The following is a 21,561-nucleotide window of genomic DNA, read 5'->3' as shown; positions in this document are numbered from 1 at the left end:
TAAAATTTTTAAAGACTTCAAAAACCTCTTTTAATTTACAATAAATATGGGAGAAGAAAATGACCAAATTAATGGCATGAAGCAACATTCTAGCTTTTAACCTTAATATGTCTCTTTTATTTTAAAATAAGAACCAATCTTTTTTTATTACATGAAAATTACATTTGTTTTTAATCAAGCGAACAGAATACCGAAGTTTATATACCTAATTAACACATTTTAAGTATCTGTTTAGGAAAGAAGTGATAGTAACTCTAGCTCTACCACAGAATGACAACTCTTCATTTTGTAAATGTTTTCTAAGTAATGTTCAAATGAAAATTATTTCTCAGTTCTTTTGCAAATATCCATCTCATCTGCCAAACTACTGTGACTTAATAAGTAGTGAAGCAAAATTCTTCAACCTACAGAGATCTAGTTCATTTTTGTTACCTTTTTTCACCAAAATCCAACATTATTAGGTCATCCCTCAGTGAACTGGTCTGTTCCTCAACTATTCTCATCCTTTGCTGAAGTACTGTGAATGTTTCAGAAGCTGTAGCATTGATGTGGGTTGGAGAAAGGACCGGTCTGGACGCTGCAGTCTCCATATGTACCTAAGAATACAGTCACAATCTTAGTGTGGTACGTCCTATTATTGTTCAAAAATAGTCACTGCCATTCCTGTGCCAGGATTAGGCATCACTGTCCTGTTGAACTCAGGAATGGTCATGTGTTCTGCTTTGGCCAATTAAATGTAGGTGGAAGTTATGAAAGCCAGCTTGTTCTTCACCATCTCTCTCTTTTCCCTCCCCCATGAGATGAGCAACATCCCAGGCAGGACTTTCTCCATGCACTAGGGTCCCAAGGTGACGATGACATCAAACAGACCCACAACCCATTCATGATATACAGTGTGCATGTCATGACATACAATAAACCTATGTTGTTGTAAGCCAGTAAGATTGTTGAGTAGTTTATTTCATCATAATTTAATCTATTCTATTTGCCACTATTAGTCACACACGAGGACCTATGACTTGCTGAGGGAAAGGCTTTTATTACTAGCCATTTTCATCATAACATTATTACCATTCAACCTTCTTGAAAAACATTCTATACTTGGACTTCTGTACAGCTGTCATAAAATAAATGATTTACCAACTATGTATCCTACATTGAAGCAGCATTTTTAAAAATAACATGCAACCTTAACTTCAAGCAAAAGCAAAGACCTTTCTACAGCTATTGACATCAAATTTCCACAGGCTCCTCCCCCAAAACCCAATGAAAATAAGAATAGTGAGAATACTCTTTCAAGATATTAGTGACAGAAGCAGAATTAGCTTATATGTGGTCCCAACGTGTAAATGAATCGTGTTCAATGACAAAGTAATTGATGAAAACTTTAAAAACATTTTCCTGCAACTCCATCCTGTACAGACATTTCTCTACTAATCATGCTGTAAACCTCAGCCATTTCTAGGGATCGTGTTCATATGGGAATGTGTTCATAAGGGTCCAACTTGGAGTATCAGGAATACACCTTGTTACCACTTCCTACGTAATTAGGTATCTCCCTGACCCTCACCTTCCTGTAAGTGAAAGGGGGGTCCACCTCATGTTCAAGTTGCTGAAGGTGGTCCCAGGACCCAGGGCAAGAATTCATGAAGTGGGAGGACTCGTGGGAGCAAGAATCATGGTGGGGCTGAGCTTGCTATACCTGCTGAGGATGTTTCTTCATCCTGAAATAGCTCTCCAATTCACTTTCTATCTCTTCTCACAGGTCCCAGAAAATGGTCTATTTTTTTCTTTTTTGAGGCGGAGTCTTGCTCTGTCACCTAAGCTGGACTGAAATGGAGCAATCTTGGCTCACTGCAACCTCCACCTCCTGAGTTCAAGCAATCCTCCCACCTCAGCCTCCCGGGTAGCTGAGATTACAGGTGTGTACCACCAGGCCCAGCTAATTTTTTTTTTTTTTTGTATTTTTAGTAGACACGAGGTTTCACTATGTTGGCCAGGCTGGTCTCAAACTCCTGACCTCAAGTGATCCGCCAGCCTCAGTCTCCCAAAGTGCTGGCATTACAGGCATGAGCCATCACACCCAGCCTGTTTTCTTTTACTCTTATTATGGTGTTTCTGACCAGAATTTTCTTTCATGCCCTACTGTGAAACAATGCATTTTTTGACACAAGCTTTTGCATTCTTTAGATCTGCTGTTAAGTCAGCTTAACGACATGGGGTGAAAGAAGCTCCCTTCTATTAACTAACTTTCTTTTTTTTCAGTTCATTCCTGAAGGAAAGACAAAGACATGCAGATACTGATGCAGTCTCTGGACATACAAAGATTCAAAGTAGGGTTCGTCTATATTTCTGGGGGAAAAAAAAACAGATGTGGAGACTCCTGGTAATGTTACCACATGAGCCGGTATAGTATTCCTCAAGTAGTAAAAGGAAGAGCCTCTGAGTAAGCCCATAGGGCTGGATCAGCTGCCATAAACCAGGGCTGGAGTTGGGGGAGCCACCAATAGCACTGGGTGGGCAAAAAATGGAGGGGTAACAACGGAGAAACACCTCCATGCTATTTTCTGTCACCTGCTGTCCAGCTACTGACCTAGAGATAAATCAGGCCAAAGGTGGGGAGAAAAAGTAAGGAAAGGTTGGCTAACAGGTGTGTGCAGACACAGCTCCTTTGTTCTCTCTCCAAAGGCAGCAGAAAAGCTCATGACCCCAGCCTCGCCTCAGCGGCACACTCATGTGAATATTCTGGCCAAAGAGACTTTGGGCAGAAGTTTGCAAAAGGGCTCCTAGGCAGGATTTTGTTTTCTAAATAAAAGGAGAGAAAAGATGGCACCTGTCTTTTCCTACCCCCTTACAATTCCCAGAGCGTTCTATCAGTCAGGCATGCAGCACCTCACTCTCAAATACAAACAAAGAGCCAAGGATCACCAGGGTCTGATAAACACAAGGAAAAGACAGTGCACCTCAGACTAACATGACATTTGGGCAAAACCAGTAATCTTCAAACTCTGCTTATGTGAGATTAAAAACTTTTGTTTTTTTGTTTTAGTCACTTTCTTCTCCATACGGTAGGCCCAGGCATTAGCTGGTGGAAAAAAAGTAGAAGGAAGAAGTAAAAATGACAAGCAGTGCCACAGCGGGGGAGGGAGAACAATTTCTGTGGCAATTTATTAGGCTCAGGTAGCCAGTTATAATATAGAGTCTTGTCCATGTTCATTTATATCAGAAGCCAAGCACATAATACTAATATGCATATTGCAAAAGTCTATCTTCGGAAAAAAAATATATAGGAAATGGAGAAGCTCCCCCACATAGTTTGAATAGGATGCAGATTCCCAACTAAAATTTTTTCATGTCATTGTTCAAATGTCTAGTTTTGTTGATATTTCCCTAAGGAACCTATGATCTGTATTAAATGCTCACATTCACTCTCCAGGACATGTGTACATTCAGCCATGAAATGAAAATGGCAAATCATTTAAGTTGCTTCATTTGTTTTAAAAAAAAGAAGGTCCAACATGTCGTGGTAGGAATTTGGTTTGCATCCACACCCAATGCCATCCGACCCTGCTCTACACTGAAGCTTCTCAGGCTTCCACAGAGAAAACATACTTTCAAAAAGGAGGAACCAACTTGCCCCGGTCTCTGAGGGGCAGGAGGTTTGTAGAAAATTCACCCTAAGAAGGGGGAGATTGAGGTGACTGGGACACTGATTGATGGTAGGCAGGGGACAAAGCTTTTGAGTGAAATATATGGTGTTGTCCTTAAAATATCCTCTTAGTCAATCGCTGAGAATCCTGTTCAGGTCATCAAAGTTGCTGACGCAAAAATTAAATAAGCCAATCTGGCCTTTGGGGATTTACTAAAAACAGATCTCATGGCCAGGCACAGTGGCTCATGCCTGTAGTCCCAGCATTTTTGAAAGGCCCATGTGGGAGGATCACTTGAGGCCGGGAGTTCCAGACCAGCCTGGCCCACATGCCAAGACCCTATTCTCTACCAAAAATGTTTAAAAATGAGCTGGGCACAATGGCCTGTGCCTGTAGCCCTAGCTACTCAGGAGGCTGAGGCACATGGATCACTTGAGCCCAGGAGGTACAGGCTTCAGTGAGCTATGATTGTGCCACTGCACCCCAGCCTGGGTGACAAAGCAAGACCCTGTCTCTAAAAAAATAAAAATAAAAACAAGTCTCAGGGTTAGCTGAAAACCTTCCCTCCCAACCACCACCTCCACTTCCCACCATGGGAAAACAAAAACAAAACCAAACAACGCCAAGGTCAGGAGAGTCCTTGGAAGCAAGGGAGGGGGCAGTGATGGCTGAGCAGCAAGAGGACAGTCTTAAAGCCACCAGGCAGAGTCCCCAAGTATCTGGGAGGCTGTTAAAGTATGAGATAAGAACTTTCAGTCCAGTAAATTAATCTACCAAGTTGGGGCTTAAAGTTAAAGAAAGATTTTCATTTTCACTGCAGTTGCTCATACCCTTGTCTGTCCTCCCTATCTGGTAGGCCCAAGGCAGAGCAGAAATGCCACCCACACCCATACACACATAAATACACACACACTCTCCATTGGCCACTTGGCAGATCCTCATAAGTCATAGTTCTATGGCTCATAGTCCAAGAAGAACAGTATTACATGAAAAGAATCTACCTCTACTGGCTGACATTCTAGCAAAGAGAAAACAGCTTTAACATATCTGTGCTTTGTTGTGTTTGAAAAGGAGCAAATATTGATTGCTGCCCTGAACCTAAGTCCTAATGCTTGATAGTAACAGCAATAAAAATACTGAGATATAAACTTTTAATTTTAAAGAAGTTCATTCATAGCTAATTTTTATGCATATATCATTATCAAACTAATAGAATTCTGTCTTAATGTTTAGGAAGAAAATTTCCAAAGAGCTTCTAGGCAGGTAACCTTATGGAAAGCATGGCAAGAAAAAGACCAATGTCACAAGTAATATACTAGTAAAAGCCAGATGACTTTTAAAAGAGAACACTTGCTTCTGTGGACACAGGCTCCATTCCTACACCTGGCAATAGGTGCACACTGGCAAAAGCATATACAAGTATATGCCATTGGTTCCAAAATAACAGTCCAGGGAGTCAATGTTGTTTATCACAACCACTGGAAAATAATATGGTAACACTATCTTCATTCACTCACACATCTAACAAACATTTCCTGAACATTTACCAAGAGCTAGACACTGTTATAGGCAATGGCATGGGGCGTGGACGGGGTAGAGCAGTACCGACAAAACTCCCTGCCTTTGGAGCTTACATTCCAGTTGAAGAAGACAGTAAGTAAAATAGTCTGTTTATTGGTGATAAGTGCAAAGGAGGAAAGTGAAATAGGAAAGAACATGGGATGAAGGCTGCAGGGCAGGTTTTCATTTTAAGTAGTGTGGTCAAAGAAAGCCTCATAAGATTTGAGCAAAGACCTGCTATATAGATATCAGAGGGCAGAAAGGCCCAGAAGACGGAAACAGCAAGTGCAAAGGCCTGAAGTTAGAAGGTCTGATGAGTTCACATACAATAAAGACGTGGGTTTGGCTGGAGAGGAAGGAGCAACACAGAGAACATTGACAGATGAAGTGAGAGGGTAATAATAAAACCAGAATACGGCCGGAAGCGGTGGCTCACGCCTGTAATCCCAGCACTTTGGGAGGCCGAGACGGGAGGATCACGAGGTCAGCAGAACGAGACCATCCTGGCTAACACGGTGAAACCCTGTCTCTACTAAAAGTACAAAAAAAAAAAAAAAAAATTGCCGGGCGTGATGGCATGTGCCTGTAGTCCCAGCTATTCAGGAGGCTGAGGCAGAAGAAAGGCGTGAACCCAGGAAAGGGAGCTTGCAGTGAGCTGAGATCGCACCACTGCACTCCAGCCTGGGCGACTGAGTGAGACTCTATCTCAAAGAAAAAATAAAAATAAATCAGAATACACAGGGCCTTGAAGGCCAATGTAAAAGTCTGGCTTTTGCTGTCAGTGATTCTCAGAGCCACTGGGGGTCTATAGCTCAGGAATGCTATCTAACTTTCCTTTTAACTGGATCACTTTGACTCCCTCCCACTCCAAATGGTGGAAGAACAAGAGCAGAAGTAGAGATGCTACTGGTCAGAACCAAGGTGACAGCAGTGGTATTCTTACTGTAAGAGAGGTTAGTGGCTAGATATATTTGAAAGATAGCTTTTGCTGATGCATTAGATATGAGATATGAGGGAAAGGCAAAAGCCAAGATTACTCCAAGGTTTTTGGCCTGGACGGTGCTATCACTGAGACAACGGAAACTTATTAAGGAAGAATCCGTTTTGTGGAAAAGATAGTAGTTTTTAAAATGTCAAATTTAAAACATGAAAGATACATTATTGAATTTGTGGATCTAAAGTTTGGGGATGAGGTGTGGACTGGAGATTAGTTTCTGAAGAGCTCAAGAAAACCATAAGGCGGGATAACAGAACAGAAAGGACTAAAGGACCTAGTCCTGAGCATGCCAAGATTAACAAATTAGAAGCACGTGTGTGCGGGCATTTGCGGCAGACTAACAGAACTTCCCCAAAGTGGGGTCAAAATAGACACTTTTCTATCTTTCGAGCCCAGTACAGTGCCTGGGAAATTATGGGTGGTAAATAAACAGGAGAATACTTCGACAGGAACTTAACGAATGTCTATTCCGTTCTAGCAAAAGCGCCAGGTACTGCAGAAGCCGTAAAGAACAAGTGCAAATTCCTGACACCTATATTCTGGTAAGCAAGCCAGGGAGGATTAACTGGGGGTAAAAAGCAAACATTAACGCCGAAATAGCCTTCCCAGGAACTTATTAACCTCCAACTTAACACATAAATAAAGGTGGTATTGGGCTTATCTGGAGGCTTCCGCGGCTATCTCCCATCCCTCAGCTGGAGCCAGGCCAATGCAAACTTCTCTCCTTAGGCTTTCATCAGCAGCCAACGCCGAAGAGCCTTAAATCAGGGCCCTGAGGTCCAGGGAGTGAGACTGGACTCCGTCAGGACAGGGAGAGGGCGCCAGGGAGTGGTGACTGTCCTTATCTGGGCCGACGCCTCTCCCCAACGAGCCTCCGACCACAGCTCACCCGCCCAGGGCCCGGCAGCCTCACCCTACAGTCCATCTGTCCGCCTGAGGCTCCGTACTGCTGCAGGCGAGCGGGTTTCCTTGAAACTAACACAGCGTTTTAAACCAACCCGCTCCCCGGCGCAGTAGCTCCGGTACGCAGGCGCACCCGTGGCGGGGCATGTCGGGAACTGTAGTTTTCCTGGCCCGGGGGGGCCCTCCGCACTGGGCGGGACCCAGGCCGGCATCCGGCGGCGCTCAGGGAATGCGTAGCGTCGTGAACCGAATGACGACAGGCTCCATTGTGCTGGCGAGCGGGACACGCCGGGATATGTAGTTTCTGGCCGCTACCCTCCGGGAGGTCCTGTGCTATCTACTTCACAGTGACTTGTCTCTGCCTGGTGAACTCGCGGTGTTCTGCTAATCTTGGTAAATACATACCCTACAGCAGAGTAACGAGCATAAAAATTGGTTAAAAATTCAGAGCTTAAGCATTCTTCTCGTTAAAGGAAAAATCATGTCCCTCTTCGTCCTCGTCCATGATGGCCACATGGAGAATAAAACACAGAAATGTGCTTTCTGGTCTTTCGTCTCTTCAGCATAAATTATTTCTTGCCCTGTCGACAAGATAATAGGTATTTGTAAATTTGAGTTTAAGTAGCTATGAAACGAAAAAGAACATTGAACTACCCCTGGGTTTTTTGGTGGTTTGCTTTTTTGAGATAGGGTCTTCCTCTGTGGCCCAGGGTGGATTACAGTGGTGCGATCTCTGCTCACTGCAGCCTCGACCTCCCGAGCTCAAGCGATCCTCCAATCTCAGCCTCCCCCGTAGCTGGGACCACAGGCGCGCGCCACCACGTCTGGCTAATTTTTGCATTTTTTCGTGGAGGCGGAGTTATCACCATATTGCTCAGGCTAGTCTGGAACTCCTGGGCTCAAGCCATCCGCCCACCTCGGCCTCCCAAAGTCCTGGGATTACAGGTGTGCATCACCACGCCAGCGTTTCTGGGTTGTTTTGCTTTAAGAATACGTATTCTCACTTAAGGGAAAGACTTCCATAGTGCAAAGACAATGCAGCTTTGCGTTTTGGTAGCTGGAAGAACACCTGTTATCCCTGCCAGGGCAATTAAAATGCATTTCTCTCTTCTCCCTAAGAGTGCAGCCAAGAATCACTTCAGCCCTCTCATATAAGCAATCAGATCCGAGATGAGACCTCATTTACTTAGCCTGACAATTGATCTTGCTATTCTAATTCTTTTCATAGCCAAGCCTCAACGTGAGATGGAGAGACTGCCCATCAAACCACGGCCATATTCATCAAGCTTTGAGCCGATCCGGTGAAGGAGAAATGAGCACTGCATGCATTATTCAGGGAAAGGGACCAAATAAAGCTTTTAATAGGAAGTGAAAATGTGTTTTAAAGCGTCAGTGCAAAGAGCCAATTATTTTTATTATGTATGTTTTATCTTACAATGACCTCTGGTTTATCAGTGGAATTAAGAAATGAGTGATACCTGTATCTACGTGTTTCTGTGTAATGAGAGTTTTCACCTTCTCCTCAAATCTGCATATTAAGAAGCAGTCAGGGAACCAAACTGATTATTTATTATTATTTATTATTATTTCATTTGTTTTCCCCATTCACTATCTGGCAAACCGTGTAAGAACTTAAGCAATTACAAAGTTAGAGAAAAGGACCCGAAGTCTTCAATAAACTTGAAACTAGGGAGTATAGTCTTCCAACTTTGTCCTTTTTCAAATTTGTTTTGGCTGTTCCTTTAACTTTCTAGTTCCTTTACCTTTCTCCCAAATGCTTTGAATCAACTTGTTGATACCTACAAAAATTCTGCTAGGATTTTGATTGAAATAATGCTGAACATACCGATTTTCTTGCTGATTTCCCTCTTGATTTTCAGTTGATAAATAGTTCTCAGACATTACCCCATTTATCAAAGCAGATCATTTCAATTCATGGAAATCCTAGATATTTCGTGAGGACCACATTCTCTTTCATTACAATAGCCTCCTAACTGGTTTCCCTATTACTCCTTCCAAAGTATCCTTCATATGGCTACCAGATTTTTTACAAAAGTAAATCTGATTATCTCAGGCCTTTGCTTAAAAGCATTTAATGGTTCCCCCATTGAATTAAAAGTTTTCCGTTGAGCAGGATGAAGATCAAACTGGTAATAGCTTCAGCTGAACCCTCCAGGCTCCTCTGCACCTAGTGCCCCAGTGGAACTCTGAATTCAAGCCTGCTAGCATAGAATGTCTTTGTGCTTGCAGGTTATGCTCACTCTGCTGGGAATGGCCTTCCTCTTGTCAGTCTCACCAGCTCAACAGAAACTTAGCCTCTTCTGTGAAGCCATTCTATTCCCTCCCAAAGCACTTCATAATTGTCAGTGTATCTTATTTCCCCTTATTTGAGCTGTAAGCTACTTAAAGACAGGAATTTTTGTTGTTTATTTTCAACACCAAGTACAATACCTGGCACACATTAGGGGTTTGGAAAGTTTTTGTTAGGTGAGTGAATGAATACATTTTGAATGGCCCTACTAATAGAGGCTGTGTTTCACTCTCTACTTGTATGCCAGGAAAAGGCCTCCAAATAGAATATATGCTGCTGATGATTTGACATTGTAGTTACACGAATGGCAGTAAAGTTACCTGCAACTGCTTCACCTTGGAGTTGGAAATGTATTCCTTGGACAAATAAATGCAAACAAAACACCCAAAGTTTTCATATCTTGTTGGTACAATAAAGAAATAAGAATGGCAAATTCACTAACTGGTTCCTCGCCTTGTGTGGGCAATTCAGATATTTTGGTAAAGTACTGGCTCCGGGTATAGAGATTAGGATTGAAAGAGTCTTTGACTTTTTAATGAACTGGTGAATCAGCCCAAGGCTGAGAAGATAATTCTGTTAATTGAATTGGCCAAGGGTAACAGTGTTTCTTATAAGGTCTCTGTCACTTAGCTCCACCAACTAAATTTTATAGTCAGGTAGATTTTCACCTTGTTACGTTAACCAAACTTATGAATAAGGTCAAGGCTATGATGATGCTGCTGCAGCTTTATTTTACATTTCCTAAGATTAAAGTACTCTTTGGTACTTTATCATATCACCACACTTGATTCTGACTGTAACCTTTGGTGTAGTAGTTATATTCTCATTTTACTGATGAAGTAACTGACACGGGGGAAAGTTAAGTAACTTGCCTAAAGGCCATACAGCCAATAAGTGACAGAATGGGTGTTTGGAGTTGGCTCTGTCTCACTTCAAAGCCTATACATTTTGGTTAGACTCCATCCCCTACCATTCTCCACCCCATCTGACAGCAGTGGGGTAAGACAGAATTTACAGCATCTAACTACGCAATGAGAAATATATGAATTAACTTCACACAATCAAATACCATGTTTATCAGAGAAAATAAGGAAATTCAGGTGGTGGTATGTGAGTATTTGCTATGCCATTCTTACAAATTTTCTGTATGTCTAAAATTATTTTCATGATAAAAAATTTTTATGAGGAAAATTTCTATGTACTTATGGAAAATTCTATAGGATATATTTTAAGTTGAACAAATGAGGTACTGTGTAACACCAGGGGGGATAAGAATTTTATATTTGCATAAATAAGCACTGGGAATATACACAAATCAATAAAAGTATCTTTTATTACCTGTGTAGATAGTGTGACCATATAATTTTCATCCAAACCAAGATAACATATCTCTCCACATGTCTAAGGTCTTCTTTGATTTCTTTAATTAGTGTCTTACAGTTTTCAACATATAGATACTATATATTTTGTTAGATTTGTATTTAAGTTTTCTACCTTTTGTTAATAGTGTTTTTTAAAAATTTCAAATCCATTGTTTGTTGCTAGTATATAGAAATATAATTGACTTTTGTATTTTGATCTCTTATCCTATGACCTTGCTAAACTCCCTTACTAGTTTTAGGACTAGCTTTAGAGATTTTTTTATATGTTATTTGGGATTTTTTTTACATAAACAATTATGTCATCTGCAAATAGAGTTTTTTCTTTCCCCTTTTGATCGGAGTGACTTTTTCTTGCCTCGTTGCACTGGCTAAAACTTTTACTATGATATTGAATAGCAGTGGTGAAAGAAGGATGTCCTTATCTTGTTCCCATCAAGTATGATGTTAGTCACAGGTTTTTATAGTTGTCCTTAATCATATCCAGGCAATTTCCTTTCATTTCTAGTCTGCTGAGAGTTTTTGTTGGAAAGAAATTTGAATTTGTCAAATGCCGTTTAGATAATCATGCTTTTTTTCTTTAGTTTGGTAATCTGGTAAATTACATTGGTTGACTTTTCCCAAATTGAAACAATCTTGCATTCTTTGGATAAATCCCACTTAATCATTCTGTATTTTCCCTTTTTATATATTTCTAGAACCAATTTACTAATAATTTGTTGAGTATTTTGTGTCTATGTTTGTGGGGATATTGGTCTTTCTTTTCTTTTCTTTCTTTCTTTTTTTTTTTTTTTGGAAACAGAGTCTCACTCTGTCACCCAGGCTGGAGTGCAGTGGTGTGATCTCAGCTCACTGCAACCTCTACCTCCTAGGCTCAAGCAATTCTTGGGCCTCATCCTCCCAAGCAGCCTGGACTAAAGGCATGCACCACCACACCCAGCTAATTTTTGTAGTTTTAGAAGAGAAAACGTTTCACCTTGTTGGCCAGGCTTGTCTCAAACTCCGGACCTCAAGTGATCTGCCCGCCTCAGCCTCCCAAAGTGCTGGGACTATAGGCGTGAGTCGCCGCACCTGGCCTGGTCTTTATTTTTCTTTCATTATACTGCTGTTGTTGGGTTTTGTTATTAGGGTAATGGTAGCTTCGTAAGCTGCATGGGGAAGTGTTTCCTTCTCTTATAAATTCAGAAAAAGGTTGTATAGAACTGTTATTGTTTCTTCCTTAAATGTTTTCTAGAATTTTGCAGTAAAAAATACAGGCAGGGTGTTTTCTTTATTGAAAAATGTATAACTACAAATTCAATTTCTTTAATAGTTGTAGAACTATTTGGTTTTGTCTAGTGAGTTTAGGTAGCTTGTGTATTTTAAGAATTGGTCTGTTTTATCTAAGTTGTTGGATTTATGGGCATAGAGTTGTTTTCAGGACAGTAAATCCTTACTTAACGTCCTCAATAGGTTCTTGGAAACGGAAACTTTAATTGAAAGTTTAAGGAAACCACTTTTATTTATTTTATTTTATTTTTAAATTATACTTTAAGTTCTAAGGTACATGTGCACAACGTGCAGGTTTGTTACATATGTATTCGTGTGCCATGTTGGTGTGCTGCACCCATTAACTAGTCTTTTACATTAGGTATATCTCCTAATGCTATCCCTCCCCCATCCCCCCACCCCTGGACAGGCCCTGGTGTGTGATGTTCCCCTTCCTGTGTCCAAGTGTTCTCACTGTTCAATTCCCACCTATGAGGGAGAACATGCAGTGTTTGGTTTGTTGAGAATGATGGTTTCCAACTTCATCCATGTCCCTACAAAGGACATGAACTCATCCTTTTTTATGGCTACCTAGTATTCCATGGTGTATATGTGCCACATTTTCTTAATCCAGGCTATCACTGATGGACATTTGGGTTGGGAGACCACTTTTATTATAGGCTAATTGATATAAATGAGATGTGCCTATGACATACTTCTGGTCACAAAAACATCACCAAATTTCTAAATAAAGACCAGAACACTTCTAATATTAAATATTGAAATAAATGAGAGCTACACATATATTTAAGAAAGATTAGTAGGCCAGATGTGGTGGCTGACGTCTGTAATCCCAGCACTTTGGGAGGTCGAGGTGGGTGGATCACCTGAGGTCAGGAGTCCAAGACCAGCCTGGCCAACAAGGTGAAACCCCGTCTCTACTGAAAATACAAAAATGCCAGGCATGGTGGCACGTGCCTGAAGTCCCAGCGACTGGGGAGGCTGAAGCATGAGAATTGCTTGAACCTGTTAGGGGGAGGTTGCAATGAGCCGAGATTGAGCCACTGCACTCCAGCCTGGACGATAGAGATGCCGTCTCAAAAAATAATAATAATAATAAAAACAAGTAAGATAATTATTTACCCAGTTATCCCAGTTCAGGGTGTGGGTGGCCAGAGTCTATCCCTGCAGCTCAGGACACAAGGCAGGAACCAGCCCTAGGCAGGATGCCATCCTATCTCAGGGCACACACACACACACACACACAGACACACACACACACGCACAATCAGTTACATGGGGACCATTTAGCACAGCAGTTTACCTCACATACCCATCTTTGGGATTTGGGAGGAAACTGCAGTAACCAGAGAAAACCCACAGACATGGGGAGAACATGCAAACTCCACACAGACCGTGTGTCATTAATCAATTTTTTGTTAATCAATCTCATCGAAGTTGAATGAAATGACATACTTTGAGGACCTCCTGTGTTCCTTTTATCATTTTAATTTCTGTGGGGGTCTGTCATGATAGCTCCTCTTTTATTTCCAATATTGGTAATTTTGTCTTCTTCCTTTTTTTCGTGGTCAGTCTGGCTGGAAGTTTATTAATTCTATTGACTTTTTAGAAGAATCTGCTTTTGGTTTCATTAATTTTTTTTCTATTGCTTTTGTTTTCTAGTTCATTGATTATTTTTTTTCCTCTCATGTTTATTATTTAAACTTTTGAGAGTAAATGGGGGCAGTATTAATAATTAAACCAAGAAAAAAAGGCATAAACTGGAAATGTTCTTGGGGAACCACAATGTATGATCACCCTGCCTATAGGATATGTGACAGGGAGAAGCAGATGGGAACCTCTGTGGGAATAAAACTTTACAGTGTATACCTTTTAGGACTATTTTGATTTAAAATCATTTGGAGTTTTTTCCCAGCTTTATTGAGATACGATTGACAAATAAAAATTGGATATATTTTAAATATACAACACGATATTTTGATATATGCATACATAGTAAAATGATTACCACAATAAAACTAATTAACGTATCAATCACCTCACATAATTACCTTTTTTCATGACAATACTTGAGATCTACTCTTTTAGCAACTTTAAATTGTACATTATTATTAACTATCGCTATCTGATATGGTTTGGCTCTGTGTCCCCACACAAATGGCATGTTTAACTGTAGTCCCCAGTGTTGGAGGTGGAGCCTGGTGGGAGATGATTGGATCATGGGGGTGGTTTCTAATGGTTTAGACCAGTCCCTTAATGCTGTCTCATGATTCAGTTCTCAGGACATCCGGTTGTTTAAAAGTGTATGGCACCTTCCCCTTTGCCCTCTCTCTTCTGCTCCACCAGGTGAAGATGTGTGTGTTTCCCCTTCACCTTCTGCCATGATTGTAAGTTTCCTGAGGTCTCCCCCAGCCATGCTTCCTGTACAGCCTGTGGAACTGTGAATCAATTAAACCTCTTTTCTTCATAAATTACCCAGTCTCGTGTGGTTTCTTATAGCAGTGCGAGAATGGACTAATATACCATCATACTGTACACTGGGTCTCCAGTACTTATTTACCTTATGGCTGAAGGTTTGTACCCCAAATATCTTCTTTTGTCCCCTTCTCCACAGCCTCTGGTAACAATCATTCTATTCTCTGTTCTGCGAGTTCCACTTTTCTTTAAATTCCACATATAAATTAGATCATGCAGTTTTGTCTTTCTGTGTTTGGTTTCTGCTACTTAGCATAATGTCTCCAAGTTTGATCCATGTTGTTGAAAATGGCAAGATTTACTTAGTTTTTAAGGCTTGATAATATTCCAGTATATATGTGTACCACATTTTCTGTATCCACATCATCTGTTGACAGACACTTACGTTGTTTCCACATCTTGGCTGTTGTGAATAATGCTACAATGAACATGGGAGTGCAGATATCTCTTTGACATACTGACTTCAATTTCTTTAGATACATACCCAGAAGTGAGATTTCTGGATCACATGGTGGTTCTATTTTAATTTTTTTGAGAAACTTCTATACTTTTTTCCATAACAACTGTACCAATTTACATTCTCACAAAAAAAAGTCTAAGGGTTCCCTTTTCTCCACATCCTTGCCAACACTTGTTATCTTGTGACATTTTGGTAAAAACCATCCTAACAAGTGTGAGGCGATAGGTCAGTGTGAGGGGATATCTCAGTTTAATTTTCAGTTTTCTGATGATTAGTGAGGTTGAGCATCTTTTTTTTTTTTTTTTTGAAATGGAGTCTTGCTCTGTCTCCCGGGCTGGAGTGCAGTGGCTGGATCTCAGTTCACTGCAAGCTCCGTCTCCCGGGTTTACGCCATTCTCCTGCCTCAGCCTCCCGAGTAGCTGGGACTACAGGCGCCCGCCACCTCGCCCGGCTAGTTTTTTGTATTTTTTAGTAGAGACGGGGTTTCACCGTGTTAGCCAGGATGGTCTCGATCTCCTGACCTCGTGATCCGCCCGTCTCGGCCTCCCAAAGTGCTGGGATTACAGGCTTGAGCCACCGCGCCCGGCCTGAGCATCTTTTCATATAGTTGTTGGATATTGTATGTCTTCTTAAGGAAAATGTCTATTCAGGCCCTTTGCCGATTTTTAAATTGGGTTATTTAGTGGTTTTTTTTTTTTTTTTTTTTTTTTTTGCTATTGAGTTTTATGAGTTCCTTACATATTTTGAGTGTCAACTCATTATTGGATATGTAGTTTACAAATATTTGCTACCATTTAATAAGTTGTCTTTTAATTTTGTTGGTTGTTTTCTTTGTTATGCAAAAATTTTTTAGTTTGATACTGTATGTTAGGTACATTTAGTTTTATTACTGTACATTGCTTATTTCTGTTTTTATTGGCTTTCCATTTGGTATCAAATCTGAAAAACTATTGCCAAGATCAATGTTGTAAAGCTTTTCCTTTATGCTTTTTTCTAGGAGTTTTATAGTTTCAGGTCTTATGTTTCAGTCGTTACTCCCTTTTAAATTGATTTTTATGTATGCTATAAGAGAGGAGTTCAAGTTATTTATTTATTTATTTGTTTGTTTGTTTTTCTTTCTTTCTTTTCTTTCTTTCTTTCTGCATGTGGATATCCAATTTACAGAACCATTTATTGAAGAATCTATTTTTTCCCATTGTGTATTATTGTCACCTTTGTTGAAAATTGGTTGACCAAATATGTATGGGTTTATTTCTTGGCTGTCTATTCTGTTCCACTGGTCTATGTGTTTGTTTTTATGCCAGTACCATACTGCTTTGATTACTATAGCTTTGCAATATAGTTTGAAAGATGTCTTCAGCTTTGTTCTTCTTATGCAAGATGGTTTTCTCTATTTGGGGTCTTTTGTGGTTTCATATAAATTTTAGGATTTTTTTTTTTCTATTTCTGTGAAAAATGCCACTGGAATTTTAGTAGAGATTGCATTGAATCTAGAGATCACATTGGGCAGTATGGACATTTTAATAATGTTAACTCTTCCAATAGATGAACACAGGATATCTTTCTATTTCTTTGTGTCTTCTTCAATTTCTTGCATGAGTGTTTTAGAGTTTTTATTGTATAGATCTTTCACCTCCTTGGTTAAATTGATTCCTAAGTATTTTATTTTATGCTATTGTAAAAGGGATCGTTTTCTCAATTTCTTTTCAGATCATTCACTCTTAGTGTAGAAAACATAACTGATTTCTGTATGCTGATTTTGTATCTCACAATTTACTGAATTTATTAGCCCTGTCATTTGTTTAATGAAGTCTTTAGAATTTTCTATATGTAAGATCATACCATCTGCAAACAGAAGCAATTTCACTTTTTTCTTTCTGGTTTAGATGCTTTTTATTTATTTTTCTTGCCTAACTGCTTTGGCTAGAACTTGCAACACTATGTTGAATAGAAGTGGTGAGAGTGAGCATTCTTGTCTTGTTTGTAATCTTAGAGGAAAAACTTTCAACTTTTCACATATTTATGTGATGTTAGCTGTACGCTTGTCATACATGGCCTTTATTGTGTTAAGGTATGTTTTTGCTATAGCTAATTGGTGAGAATTTTTGTTATAAAAGGATGTTCAGTTTTGTCAAATGTTTTTTCTGCATTTGTTGAGAAGATCATATATGGTTTTTATCCTTCATTCTGTTAATGTGTTGTGTCACATTGATAGATTTGTGTATATTGAACCATCCTTGCACAGCAGGAACAAATCTACTTGACTATGGTATATGATCCTTTTAGTGTGCTGTTGACTTTGGTTTTCTAGTATTTTATTGAGGATTTTTGCATCTATGTTAATCATTTGAATGTATAACCTATTTAAAAATAAAATAAATGCATTATTCAAATACTGGCATAGTTTCTCACATGTAATAAGATCTCAGTGTAAGCTTGTTGAATAAATGAATGAATCAATCAATCTGTTAGCATTGTGATTACCTGGGCTTCACTGAAGAAAATGGAGGTAATCATTACACATCCAAATCTGAAAGCCTATATAACATATGTAGCAGAACTGAACGATTGATTTGTTCTGCATTCCTAATCTTTGGGTTTGGTAACATAAAGTATTATCAACACAGATTTTGTTATTTTGTTTTTATTATTTATCCTTCTCTGCCTATTTTCCAATTCATTTGAGGCATCATGCATACAAAGAAAGAGTAAACTGCAACTTGCTGTAAAAAATCAGGATGAAAGAAAAGGAGACTACAGATTCTCTGTAGAGGTTGTCATTGAGGGTCTCCCTATCTCCAATCCTTTTCCTCAAAATCTGTTCTCTATCTACATGGTGACTGTGAGAATTGTCATTTTCATATATGTTCTAAATGTGTGTCCCCAACACAGCCAGTGCCTCTTCCACACAATTTTTGCACAACAAAACCTATACAATAATAGGAAAACTGATTGGAAATAAAATATATAATGTGGTTATTTAGAGTTAAATGTCTGAGTGAACTGTTCTAACAGTCAGAACTTTGGTTCATTTGTACCCAGCTGCATTTTTGGATATTTAGTATGTCTTTGAATTCCAGAAGCCAATAAATCAGATGAATAGAATACAGTTGTTTTATTTCTGGAATGAAAGGGGCTATAACACTATTCCTTCTGTAGATTTTGGGGAAAATTATGTCTTTCCTAAAAATCATATGAAAAACATGTGCACATACATATATATCCTAGAGAACTGATTTGATAAATTAAAACCAAGTAATACGTTCAGATAAGTACAGTTGTTTCTTGGTATCCATGGGGGATTCATTCCAGGACCCCTGTGGATAAGAAAATCTGGGAATGCTCAAATCCCCTACATGAAATGACACAGTATTTGCATGTAACTTATGCAATCCTCTCCTATACTTTAAATTATCTTTAGGTTGTTTATAATACCTAGTATTATGCCTACACATCACTTCATTTATGTGGGTGGATTCAACGTAGTATGTGGTGCCCCACAAATTCAAGTTTTCTTTTTATGGAATTTTTTTTTTTTGAGACAGGGTCGCTCTCTACTGCAGTGACTCAGTCATGGGTCACTGGCACGATCATAGCTCACTGTATCCTCAAACTCTTGGCCTTGTAATCTCACACCTTGTAGCTCACACCTTGTAATGTCAGCACTTTGGGAGGCCTAGGCGGGCAGATCATCTGAGGTCAGGAGTTCGAGGCCAGCCTGGTTGACAGAGTGAGACCTGTCTCTAAAAGTCATTATTACAACAACAAAATGTCTCATCAAAGATGTAGGAAATTTCAGGTGGCTGACAAAAGTGAAAATCAAAATAACATTTTCCCGAGACATTGAATTTAAAACAATTGGTTTATAAATTTTATTTCTCAGGATTTTTTTCCCTTTTTGGAAAGGTTCTCTGATTCTTTTCTAGATATTAATTATATTCAGATACAGATGACATCTTATTGTTACAATAGTGGTAACCCCTACAGAATACAAAATATATATTCCACTAAAATCATTAAAATTGAGCTCAAGGTATCACTTGGATATCTTAGTGAGACGATTATCAGATGGTAAAAGGCTAAATCTTTATAAAACCTTCTTTGATATGATTATATTACAAAGTAGAAGTGTTTCTCCTCTGGCCCTCAACAAATAGAAAAATCCATATTCACATTGGTTTCTTTGTTGCTTCCTCATAGGGATCAGTAGAGAAGACTCATTGAAGTAGTACATCAATCAAACATATTGACAAAAAATCAAGTTTCTACATTAGCCCTGAAGTGCATACTGTCTTTCGAAACTTTTGACAGCTTGGCTGCTTTCATTTTCTATCCCTATACATTCTCTTCCTGGAAAGCATCCTGGCTTCTTTAAATAACTGTTAATGGAAAACATTCTCTCTAGCTACAGCAGTACCAAGACACAATTTTTTCTTACATAAATGGAACAGCTTAATAAATTCAAAAAGTCTGCTGTTTTAAATGATAATGAAAAAATCAACCAATATGCCTGGCTCTACTATTCATTTGCTGTGTGATCTTGGGTAAGTTCCTTACGCTCTCTGTGTTTTAGTTTGTATATTTGAAAAGTAGAGTATATTTGTAAAGTAAAGAGTATTAAGTTAATAAATACCATTAGGAGACAATTGTCTATAGGTCTTTCCCATTTCTACATGACTTATTAGAAAAGGCACTGAATGCCTTTTATTTCGGACCATCTTTTCAAGAATATTTGCATAGGGAACAGCCTTGGAAAATGGAAATAATGTCTTCCTCTGAAGCAAAGGGCAGTCTTGCTTACCACCAATTATAAAAAATTTGGATTCCCTAAATTCAGGAATCACCTACTGAAATACAACCTGCTACATGTACAAGTACCCATCTGGACTGATATGTGATGTCCCTCTGGTACTTTGGGTCAAGAGCAACTCATGCAAACGTGCTGACGATCGTGCTGATTGCTGTGTCATGAATAACAAAGTCCTTCATCTCTGACCCAGGAGTTTCAGGGCTCTGTCAGCATCCATGAAACTGGCAAAATAACTTCTTAGCTTGCAAGTAAGGTCAACTCTCAGATCCTTTACAGTTCTTGACACATAAAAGACTAAGAGTCTAGAATATGGCCAGGCATGGTGGCTCACACCTTGTAATCTCAGCACTTTGGGAGGCCGAGACGGGCAGATCACCTGAGGTCAGGAGTTCGAGGCCAGCCTCGCCAATATTGTGAAACCCCGTCTCCACTAAAAAAATACAAAAATTAGCCAGGTATGGTGGCACACGCCTATAGTCCCAGCTACTCGGGAGGCAGAGGTTGCAGTGAGCCAAGATCGCACCACTGCACTCCAGCCTGTGTAACAGAGTGAGACTCTATCTCAAAAAAAAAAAAAAAAAAAAAGAGTCTAGAATGTAGGAAGCGCTCAAGAAATCAACAAATATTAACATTATTAATATTAATATTTATTACTATCAACTTTATGTGGCTTCAAAAATACTAAGCTCTCATCTAGCAATTATATTTCTGGGAACTTATCTGGCTTAGAGTTATAAGGTATTTTCTTTCCTTTTTTTTTTTTTTGCAATGGGGTTTTGCTCTGTGTGATTGCAGTGGTGCAATCACAGTTCACAGCAGCCTAACCTTCCAGGCTCAAGTGATCCTCCCACCTCAACCTCCTGAGTAGCTAGAACTACAGGCATGAGCCACTGTGTCTGGACACAAGATATGTTTAAAAGGATGGATATTAATTACAAAACTTTATAACAACAAAAAATTAGAACCAACCTAAATGAGCATTCTATAATGCCTTATATTACATTCTTATAGAACATTCTATAATTCTTATATTGCCACAGTAATACTGCCTAACGAAATCACTGTAAAACTCAGTGTTACACACAAATAAGCATTTAATCTCATCTACTGCCTACAAGCTATCTGGTACAGCTCTGCTCCCTGTGTCCCTTTCTGGGGCCCAGGCAAATGGGACCTCACTCTCTGGGGCATGCTTTTCTTGGCCACGATAGAAAACGAGATGACAAATCTAACTGCACAAGCACATTTCAAGCCTCTGCTTGTGTCACATAATAACATCCTAACGGTTGAAACAAGCAACATAACTGAGCCCAAAGTAAAGGCAGAGAAAACCACATTGAGGCCACCCATGGCAAGGGTGTTGGATATATCATAGAAGAGTAAATAATCAGAATCAATAATTCAATCTACCATACTCATTAACAGGAAAGTGGTTAATAATTGTATATCCATACTAAACAGCTATTAGAAAGAATGAGTATATCTGAATGTTCTAAAATGGAAAATGTTCACAATACATCACTGAATGAAACAAACAAGGTGTATAATATCTATAATATGATCCTGTTTTTATTTTTAAAACTGTACATACACATATTTATTTTATATGCATAGTAAAGAGATAAATATATAAACTGTTAACAGTATTTATCTCTCAGTATTAGAGTTGGGAGATGAAGAAATAACTTCCATTTTATACTTTTACGTACTTTTGCATTGTAGGAAAATGTATATATATATATATATA

At 39.2% G+C, this 21,561-nt stretch overlaps 1 protein-coding gene and 1 long non-coding RNA gene across 2 annotated transcripts in view; one reads left to right on the top strand and one right to left on the bottom strand.

The window, feature by feature from the left end:
- Positions 1-7,305, bottom strand: part of CCDC150 (coiled-coil domain containing 150) — a 95,406-nt gene extending 88,101 nt beyond the window's left edge. Inside the window, 2 exon segments of the mRNA XM_017869300.1 lie at positions 433-596; positions 7,121-7,305. Coding sequence (XP_017724789.1) covers positions 433-596; positions 7,121-7,132 — 176 coding nt within the window. The 5' untranslated portion in view covers positions 7,133-7,305.
- Positions 7,306-7,372: 67 nt separating this feature from the next.
- LOC108527824 (uncharacterized) lies at positions 7,373-8,503 on the top strand. Its single transcript, XR_001884943.1, has 3 exons — positions 7,373-7,503; positions 7,584-7,709; positions 8,339-8,503. It is a non-coding gene; the product is annotated as an uncharacterized LOC108527824 (long non-coding RNA).
- The last annotated feature ends 13,058 nt before the right edge of the window (positions 8,504-21,561 follow it).

The sequence above is a fragment of the Rhinopithecus bieti genome, unplaced genomic scaffold (assembly GCF_001698545.2).
Source record: "Rhinopithecus bieti isolate Rb0 unplaced genomic scaffold, ASM169854v2 scaffold_2572, whole genome shotgun sequence".
In the NCBI taxonomy this organism is placed as follows: domain Eukaryota; kingdom Metazoa; phylum Chordata; class Mammalia; order Primates; family Cercopithecidae; genus Rhinopithecus; species Rhinopithecus bieti.
Note: the sequence above shows the minus strand (reverse complement) of the source record. Positions and strands in the feature narration are given on the sequence as shown.